The following is a 10,349-nucleotide window of genomic DNA, read 5'->3' on the forward strand; positions in this document are numbered from 1 at the left end:
CATACTATATTTACTTGGTATAGCAAAATATTTGTTTTTTGTTTTGTACACTTGCTCGAACTTAAAGGGAGTTGACTATGATAAAACTTAGAAGATCTATTTCGTGGGGAAAAATAGAGTACTATAATATGTCCGTCTTGCATCTTTCCATGAGCCTTCCCTGTGTCTTTTGTTGTCGACAGGGTCTGCATATGGACTGCAATTGTGCTCTTTCTTCTAGCGACTTTCAATGCTTCAAATGTTATAAGCAAATTTACAAGGGTTGCAGGAGAACTTTTTGGGATGTTGATCACTGTACTCTTCCTACAAGAAGCTAGCAAGGTAACTTACAACCGTCCCTCTATTGGACGATTAAACCGATGATTACAAAAAAAATCTAATGATATCACCTTCCTCTACATCTATGAACTAGTACACAAAAGGATATTTTAGGCAGGCCTAAGATGGCAATCCCATGAGATTTTTCCACCTGTCATGCTTAAAGGTCACGGATTTGTACTACCTTTCCATCGAGGGACATGGACCCGCCTCAGAATGCTATCTATGTGTGGCAGCCCTTCCTAAGAAGCCCAGCTTGTATAGGTTCCTTTTCAACGTACTTCCCACACCATGCCCGCACTGGAAAATGCAACTTCCACTACGGTTTATCACCTTTGGCACACTTTGGACAAGCGACTCTGCTAGTTAATGACATATGCTGTGCAATGTTGTGGGCATCCCTACCTAGAGCTCTTTTAGTTGCGAAGAAACCATGCTTTTGATTGCAGGGTTTGCTCAAGGCTGAAGGATAATGTCCTCCCTGTGATGCTTGTGGCTCAGCCGCATATGTGGTCATTGTAATGGTGGGCATGGCCATGGTTTTTGTGTTCGGTTGATGTTGGAACCTGTAATCCGTACTTAAGATTTGGTATGGTCCTGGTCAAGTTGTGGGTTTCCCGGGCATGCCGCTTGGGCCACTAAACCTTAGCCTGTTTAGAGTTGTTTAATTTGCTTGGTTGTGCCTTCTTTAGAATTGTTACATTCTTCCTATTTTATTAAAGAAAACACTATACCGAACCATTTACGTCGTCCATAAACTTAACATAGACTTATGTATGGCAGGGAATTGTGAGAGAATTCGGTCCTCCTAAAGGTGTTGACAATGGTTCACCAATACACCAGTTCCAATGGATGTATCTCAATGGCCTACTTGGTGTTATCTTTTCAACTGGCTTACTATACACTGCACTAAGAACTAGGCGTGCAAGATCATGGCTGTACGGCTTAGGTTGGTCACATGTTCTCTATTGCTTATCTTTTCCTATATTTATCTTAAGTATAGTGTAAATTATTGTTTAGCTTGTCCTATTTGTTATGCCAACAGTTTAGTGCAAAGTCAACTCTGATTTAGGACATATAATTACAAAAACTACATGTCTTCATCCGTTCAAATTGGCCAAGTAACTGCCATCAAATACAAGAGTTAAAGTTCTGTGCTGAAGTGACATTTGCACTATGGGCCTTGTTTATGTCGGTGTTGACCTTGTACTAGGCCGTTCATCGGCCTAGGTTGGTCTGGTCAGTTGAGGTCAAGTTAGTTTCTTTTTCGATGCAGTACTGCTGGAAGTATATTTCTACCCATTTACATCTAGAGTATAGTTGTACATACTGCGATAGTTTTCAGCTCAAAATGAAAATAATTGTAGCCTTGTATTTTTTTTCCTTTAGCACTTGATAACTTAATAATATTGAACAGAAAAACTTGCATATATGTATAAAAAATAGCAGGTTTTTACAGACCGAGTCCCTTACTAACCAATGTGCCATTTGATTGAATTGCCACTTGCAGGCTGGCTGAGAAGTTGTATCACCGATTATGGTGTGCCACTCATGGTGATTGTGTGGACCGCACTGTCCTACGCATTACCAAGCAAAGTTCCTTCAGGGGTCCCTAGGAGGCTATTCAGTCCTCTTCCATGGGAGTCAAGCTCACTACAGCATTGGACCGTAGCAAAGGTAGCAATGCATCAATACCTGCGGATCTATATAATCTAATACAACCTCCGAAATTAACTGTCGCTGAATTGAGTGTACCTAGATGTATTTTAGTGTGTAGATAACTAGATATACTCATTTAAGCGGCAGTTAATTCCGGACAGAGGGAGTAGTATTTATGTCGTTTAGTGCCCAAACATTTTGGTACCCATTTCTAGTTTTGTATCCATATGTTAGTGCAAGTAAAATGAAACTAAAATTCTGCATACGTGGGGTCAAATCTAGAGAAGTATAACATGGGAACCAGGGTTTACCAATAAGGTTATTCGATGAACATAGTTCTGAATGTATTCCAACGCTATTCCTAAATTGACATTTTCAATAGTAGTGTTTCAAAAGATGAAAAATATGCAGATACTCTGGGCACCCTTGAAAACGTTGAAATTGTGGTGAATTTCGTTACGTGGCCGCATTAGACATTTCTGAATAGTTCACCGATGTTCACTTTCAGGATTTATTCTCCGTCCCTCCAGCGTTTATATTTGCGGCAATTCTGCCTGCATTGATGGTTGCCGGACTCTATTTCTTTGATCATAGTGTAGCTTCACAGCTTGCTCAGCAAAAGGAGTATAATCTGAAGAAACCATCTGCCTACCATTATGACATTCTAGTCCTTGGATTGACGGTACTATCTTCAATCTTGTAGCTTCCAATTTTTCCAGTACTTTTAAGCTAGCACAATTAGTTTACTCACCTCTGGTGCCATAGTAGTAAATTCCATTATATTCTGTTGGCTCTACAAAATACCATTAAACTCCTTGCATTATGTGGTCGACAATTCACAATACCCCTCAGATCTCGGCATCGTGAATACATTTTCTTTTGCCTACATTATATATGACATTCATTGAGTTTCATTTTGTCACATGATATACCAACGGTACAGGTCCTGCTTTGTGGTTTAATCGGCATTCCTCCATCAAATGGAGTACTTCCACAGTCCCCCATGCACACGAGAAGCCTTGCCGTCCTTCGGGGGCAGGTTGGTGAATGTCTTCCTTCCTTTTGTACGTATTTGTTTAGCGTCGGTCATCTTTACCCTCGGGTTTCTTTTGGGCTAGTTCCTACGCAAAAAAATGGTTGAAACGGCCAAGGAGAGTGTGGGGAATCGTGCTAGCAAGATGGAAATATATGGAAAGTTACACGAGGTATTCGTTGAAATGGACAACGAACAGAATGTAAGTCTTGATCTCTGTGGTACGAGCTTTTATATTTCTTGTTAGACAGAAGGGCAGATGGCCCGGAATTTTCACTAAAAGCTTGTGAAATTTATTATCTTAATTAATCTGAATTATATTGTAAAAAATGTGTCAATCATATCGACACCTACATCATATTTCTGGACAAAAATAAATCTATGTCACTAATCTTACTTTCCTGCAGACGGGTTCCGTTGACATGGAACTGAAGAGCTTGAAGGAAGCAGTGCTGCGAGAAAACGGTGAAGATGGGGAGCAAACCGGAGAATTTGACCCTCGGAAACATATCGAACCCCATTTGCCTGTTCGAGTGAACGAGCAGCGGCTAAGTAACCTGCTGCAGTCGTTAATGGTTGGTGGTTGCGTTGCAGCTATGCCGGTTATCAGGATGATACCGACATCGGTGTTGTGGGGTTACTTTGCATACATGGCCATAGACAGCCTACCCGGGAACCAGTTCTGGGAAAGGATACAACTTATCTTCATCTCATCAAGCCGCCGCTACAAGTAAGTAACAAATCTCGAACAGCATTTTGTTTGTACATCTTCAACTCATTTTGTTTTGGGGAGTGGTCCAGGTTGCTCTAACTCATGGGGTGATATTACAGGGTTCTTGAAGGTCCCCGTGCATCTTTTGTTGAGTCAGTGCCTTCGAGAACAACATCGGCCTTCACAATCTTCCAATTTGTCTATCTACTGATCTGCTTCGGCATAACGTGGATACCAATAGCAGGGATCTTGTTCCCGTTGCCTTTCTTCCTCATGATAGCCATCCGGCAGCACCTGCTACCGAAGTTCTTCGAGCCGAGTGACCTACGGGAACTCGACACGGCCGAGTACGAAGAGCTTGAAGGTTTCCACCAGGAAGGGGAAGCTGGTTCCAACTTAGGGAGCTGCCGCAGCAGCATTGACGCCGAGATGTTGGATGGACTCACAACAAACCGTGGTGAGCTCAAGCACCGGACTGTCAGCAACCGTGAAGAGAGGCACCTCCAGGTAAAATAGAACTAAGGGGCACCAATGTAGTGCACGCAGATTTCACACTTCTATCTAACACCAACATGCATGCAGGTGCATTCGAATGCAGTTCAGCCAAGCGTGTGAAGAACTGAAGATAGAACTTAGGGCCGAGGGGTGAAGATATTTGTCGTCATGATTCTATACCCGGAACTGTTGTTCTTTGTGGTAAACATACTAATGTCCATAGTATATGTATACTACGACAGTACTCAACCGCCTTAATGCTTCTTACTCTGTAAGATAGAATCCAAATAAACAATAGTCCATACTATACTGGCGATCCCAGTAGTCCCCTTTTCCTTGGTCCTTCGGATCCTCGGCAAAACCAACACAATGTATATTAATTTTGAGTCATTTTACGAGTCAAATAATTTAAAGAAGTCATAGTATGTATATCACCAGTTGTACTGTTTGCTTTGTAATAGCTGCACTGTAGCCTAGCTATAGCGTTTTGAGGGACCTCCGCTACAGCTAGAATATTTTATTGTTGCAGGGAAATAGCCGATAAAAGCGAGGCTAAACGTCAAACGCTAAAATTGGATCTCATTTAGCTCTACGTCGCGAGCGAATGGGCTTCTTTTATAAAAATATATCGTGAGTGCTAGTGCTGATGGCACTCCTTTTTTTCAGTCATGCCGGCCAACCCAAAACTTCAGCCTAATATTGTGTGTGCGGGCCCAAAGTCTAACGTAGCCTCCCTAAATCACGAGAGCTTGTAAGTACTCTTTGCAAATATCACTCCCACCTCCTCGCGTTTTAACCTGTGACTTTTCCTTATTTTTTGTAGATTCATTTATTCAGAATGTTTTATCTCTTAAACCGTACGTCCAAATCTCGAATCATTTTCACCGTTGGATTACTCGTGTCGAGATTTCAAAACTACATCTCATGTTGATAGGTTACAACGAACTTTTCTTTCACCAAGGAAATCGTTCAAAAAACCGAACCAGAAGCACGTTTGTTTTTCTTTCGTAGAGGAACAATTGTGCCTCTCGCGGAAGCAATTCTATCCCTCCATGAGAAGCAAATCTATGCCTCTCGCAGAAGGAATCAAAAAATAAAACACGTCTTTTTCCATTTTTCCTGAGAGGCACGACTGTGCCTAACTGAAGTAAATCTGTGCCTCCACAAGAAGTAAATATGTGCCTCTCGTGGAAGGAAAAACCGATTTTGTTTACTTTTCCAAGAGGCACAGTTGTGCTTCTCGTTAAAAATAATTCATGACTTCACAAAAAAGTAAATATGTGCCTCCCGTGTAAAGAAAAAGATGTGTTTTTTCCTTTTTTTTCTTTTTCTTCTAGAGGCAAAATTTGATGGCTCATTGCTACCGCGCTATGACCGGGGTGACTCTCCGCTTACGTTGTCAGGGGATTGATTTGTGCTATGGGAAACCCTTCAAAACCCCGGTTTGAACTCTGGGGGCCTGCCTTGCTTCCTCTCAACTAGACGGTGATCGTGGTGCGATGGGGGAACACAAAGCACGGCAGGGACAGAAAAAGCTAACCAGGTTCGGGACACCAAACGGTGTAAAATCCTACTCATGCTTGTCTGGAATTGCTTGCGAAATAGTGCTTTGGAGCTACAAGGTAGATGAAGGTGGAATTGATCGACCCTCCCCCCTCTACGGTGGCAGCACTGCCCCTTTTATAGCAGCCTTGGTCCTCTTCCCCAAAAATATTGGCGGGAAGGATTGCCACACAACGGCAAATTCAAAGGGGGCGGGCGCTCGGTCTTATCCTAGCTAAAGTAGTCTTCGTCTGCAAAAGATGCTATCCATGATGTGCTAGGGACTCCACGATGACATCCTCCCTAGCGCGTCATGCCTTCATGGTATTCTTGCACCAAAGAGGAAACTTTTCCTAGCTGTGCCCGCTGGCACGGTCTTAGATGTCATCATTTGTTGTAAGTCTGTCATCCACGTGATGGGCACGCAGCCATGCAACCTGCACTATGCACTGTCGTGGGAACATATCTGACAGTAGAGATAGGGGGTATGTAGGAGAGGGCAGAGTCTAGCTACGGCGAGGTTGTACACTCGGTTTACGAGTGCAGGCCCCTCCCGGAGGAGGTAACAACCCTACGTATCGGTGCCGCGGAGGCTTGTTGATTCGAGTATTGAGTTACAGGGGGTGCGAACCCTTGTGCAAGAGGGGAGGGGTGGCTTACATAGAGTACGCCGACCCCTCGCAGCCATCAGTTACACAAGGGTTCAATGTGAGTATAATGTCACCAACGTTACTGGTAACGCCTCCGTTTAATGATCTTTAAGGTGACAGAGTGAATGGCCGACCGTTGCTATCTAGAAATAACCCTAGGTCTTCTGCCCTTCAAGTGGATTCTGGCACTCCAAGTGAATGACGATGGTCGAGTGGAATTGGGGTATCTGAGTGGATTTTCTGTCGACTGGATTGCACTCTATGATGATTCCAATCGGTATCTTCTTTCTATCTTTGTTAGTCCTGACCTCTTGTGCAGTGTCCTTGGGTAGGGCATATAGGTTAGGCCTACGACCCTACCCTAGGTACATGTGATCGTCATTAGCCCCCAAATGGATCGAGGACTGAGTGAAGAAGGATTGAAGTTGACTTCGACCCGACTCAATGTCTCTAAGACACATTCTTTGAGGTCAGGCAGTATGCAAGTCGTTAAAGCCTCTGTCAGTGGCTTCGATCAATTCTGGTTCTTTAAATGTCTGAGTGAAATAAATAGCATAGCACTGAGCAGATCGGATTTGTGTATCCCTTGATGTGATTGATTGCTCCGCCAGATCCTGAATCTCACGGGATTCAAATTTTTTTTGGAGAAGAGCGCGGGCTGGCTGCGGCGCGGTTAACAGAACAAACAGGGAGGGAATCCTCGATGTTCGCTCCGCCATTTTTGCCACATATCGGGCCAGCGCTGGTTGTGGGATGCGCTTAGATTGCACGGCCCACATGTCAGTCACTCGAATGCACGGGTATAAAGGGTGACGCGGCCGAGGCGTTTAACAGTGTCCACCACTTCCTCGCCTCTCTTCGCCGCCCACTGTAGCGCAGCGCCGCTCCGCTCATTCCCATCTGCCACCACGGAGATGGCGAAAGACAAGACAAAGGTATTGGAGCGTGCTAAGAAGACGGGCAAGGGCAAGAAGGGGTCGACTTCTCGAGCCATGGTACTGCTTGGTGATACGTCTCCAACGTATCTATAATTTTTGACTATTCCGTGTTGTTTTATTATAAATCTTGGATGTTTTATAATTATTATATAGTCATTTTATATCATTTTCGGTACTAACCTATTGACATAGTGCCAAGTGCCAGTTGTTGTTTTCTGCATGTTTTTTACATCGCAGGAAATCAATATCAAAAGGGGTCCAAATACCACGCCAATTTACGATGATTTTTTATGGGCCAGAAGGAACACAACGGGCCCTGGTTGCACCTGGGGGGAATCCGGAGGAGGGGACGACCCACCTGGGCGCGCCAGTAGTCCCAGGCGCGCCCAGGTGGGTTTTGCCCACCTCGGGTGCCCCCTGGACTGACTCTTTGCTCTATAAATACCCCAATATTCTCGAAACCCTATAGGAGTCGACGAAATTTTCATCCAGCTACCGAAGAGTCCAGAACCACGAGATCCAATCTAGACACCATCATGGAGGGGTTCACCACTTCCATTGGTGCCTCTCCGATGATGCGTGAGTACTTCTTTGTAGATCTTTGGGTCCGTAGTTAGTAGCTGTGTGTTTGTTGGGATCTGATGAACTTTGAGTTTATGATGAGTTATATCTTTTTATATCCATGAAAGTTATTTGAGTTCTTTTATCTCTTATATGTGTGATCTCTTACAGCCTTGTATTTCTTCTCCGATATTTGGGTTTTGTTTGGCCAACTCCGATCTTACGGTGCTTGATCCCAGTGACAGAAAAGGAACCGACACATATGTATCGTTGCTACTAAGGATAAAAAGATGGGATTCATATCTGCCGCAATAGATAAACATATCTTGTCTACATCATGTCATCGTTCTTATTGCATTACTCCTTCTTTTCATGAACTTAATACACTAGATGCATGTTGGATAGCAGTCGATGTGTGAAGTTATAGTAGTAGATGCAGGCAGGAGTCGGTCTACTAATCTTGGACGTGATGCCTATGTAATGATCATTGCCTGGATATCGTCATGATTATTTGAAGTTCTATCAATTGCCCAAAAGTAATTTGTTCCCCCACCGTTTGCTATTTTTCTCGAGAGAAGCCACTAGTGAAACCTACGGCCCCCGGGTCTTCTTTCTCATATATTTGCCTTCCGATCTACTTTTTCCTTGCGTTTATTTTCAGATCTATTAAACCATATTTATTTGTTCCACGGTCTATTTATCCTATCTACAAATTTACCTCACGTCCTTTGCCTATGTTGAGGCGTCGTACCCCGAAAGGAATTGACAACCCCTTTAACACGTCGGGTTGCGAGGTGTTGTTCTTTGTGTGGACGGGCTGTTTACGTTGTGTTGCTTGGTTCTCCTACTGGTTCGATAACCTTGGTTTCATATATGAGGGAAATACCTACCACCGCTGTGCTGCATCATCCCTTCCTCTTTGCGGAAATACCGACGTAGCTTCAAGCGACATCAAAAGGAATTTCTGGCGCCATTGCCGGGGAACGATCTTCAACATAACCAGGTTTCTAATCACAAATCTCATCTCCTTGCAATTTACATTATTTGCCTCTCATTTTCCTCTCCCCCACTTCACAAAAATTTGTCGTTTTATTTGCCTCTCTTTTTCCGTTCGCCGTTTTCTTGCCGGATCTGTTTTTGCGTGCATCCTTATTTGCCGGCATGGATAGTTCTTCCTCTATTGCTTGCACTCCGGAGGACGAGGTCCTCAACTTTAAACAATGGGGAGGAGAAAATTTAAAAGATGCTTGGTATAGAATTTGCATTGCTCATAATAGATCTATCCGTAAGCAATCTACTGTTGTGCTTTTGCATTGTTTTTATGTTGGCATCACCACTTGGTGTAGATTCGTCCTTGATACGATTACCAGTGATAATTTCTTAATGAGTCGTCCTTTTGATGCTCTTAATGCTATGGGAAATTTAGTAGGCTCACCACCTCTTATGATTAATGAAACAATTTTGACTCTTGAGCATGTTACGGAAAGACTAGATGCTATTGAAAAGAAAATGCTCACCGAATATCATATGGAAATTATATACAAAAAGATGCATAATTTTGCTACTAATCTTGGGTCAAAAGCGGGCGATATTTTTAAGTTGTTATAAGAGAGCACTAATAGGGAAAAGCCTAGCAGCAGTGCGGGTTTTAGGCCTATCATTAGCGCGGGCAGGAGCGCTACTGATAAGGCGCTACATCTAAAGCTTAGCAGTAGCACGCCTGGACCCGCGCTACTGCTAAAATGATCTAGTAGTAGCGCTTCTCCTGAGCAGCTCTGCTGGTAATTAGTAGTAGCGCTCCTCCTTGCCCGCGCTACTACTATTATTTAGTATTTTATTTCTTTTTTATTTCATGTTGTATTTCATACACCTGTACACAATTTTTCATACAACAGGAATTTAGAGACTGTTTTTACATCATAATGAGTAGGTGAAACAACCGTGGACTAGTTTCAAGTTGATGGACATCCACTTGAAACTAATCCGCGGTTCTTTCACCCAATGATATAATAAATATCATCATCATTATCATATCATTAACAACTTATCATCGTAATACATCATTGTCATATAACACCTCCTCAAGATCATCGTTTTCATCAATGAGACATCACATAGCAAATTGGTCACTAGTCGTAATCACAGGTACTCCTCATCATCAACTCTAGCACATTGTATCACATAATAAACATATTGTACCTCATAGGACCTACTACATTCTCTTAGGACCTACTATATTCTCTAAGGTAAAATAGCAAAAAACAAGATAGCCCCTGACTCTCCATTATGGAGAATGGAGATTATCCTGTCTTCAATTCTTGCCTTTCGCTTAATGTTACTTCCAAGAACCTCCTTGCGAATGTCCAAACATTTTTTCCATTCTTTGATTAGCATGTGTTCACCGGTTTTAGAAATCCGATATGCACATGCGAGATCCGTAG

The 10,349-nt window shown here is 43.0% G+C and overlaps 1 protein-coding gene across 3 annotated transcripts in view; it reads left to right on the top strand.

The window, feature by feature from the left end:
* Positions 1-4,608, top strand: part of LOC119338910 (boron transporter 4-like) — a 6,705-nt gene extending 2,097 nt beyond the window's left edge. For 2 of the 3 annotated variants that reach the window (XM_037611119.1, XM_037611120.1), the window contains exons 4-12: positions 183-321; positions 1,102-1,267; positions 1,829-1,995; positions 2,486-2,659; positions 2,921-3,016; positions 3,096-3,212; positions 3,418-3,740; positions 3,842-4,229; positions 4,305-4,608. In XM_037611119.1, coding sequence (XP_037467016.1) covers positions 183-321; positions 1,102-1,267; positions 1,829-1,995; positions 2,486-2,659; positions 2,921-3,016; positions 3,096-3,212; positions 3,418-3,740; positions 3,842-4,229; positions 4,305-4,337 — 1,603 coding nt within the window. In that variant the 3' untranslated portion in view covers positions 4,338-4,608. Of the gene's footprint in view, positions 1-182; positions 322-1,101; positions 1,268-1,828; positions 1,996-2,485; positions 2,660-2,920; positions 3,017-3,095; positions 3,213-3,417; positions 3,741-3,841; positions 4,236-4,290 lie in introns of all 3 variants that reach the window. The other variant, XM_037611118.1, reaches the window with a different exon arrangement.
* Positions 4,609-10,349: the final 5,741 nt, after the last annotated feature.

The sequence above is a fragment of the Triticum dicoccoides genome, chromosome 7B, assembly GCF_002162155.2.
Source record: "Triticum dicoccoides isolate Atlit2015 ecotype Zavitan chromosome 7B, WEW_v2.0, whole genome shotgun sequence".
NCBI classification, from domain to species: domain Eukaryota; kingdom Viridiplantae; phylum Streptophyta; class Magnoliopsida; order Poales; family Poaceae; genus Triticum; species Triticum dicoccoides.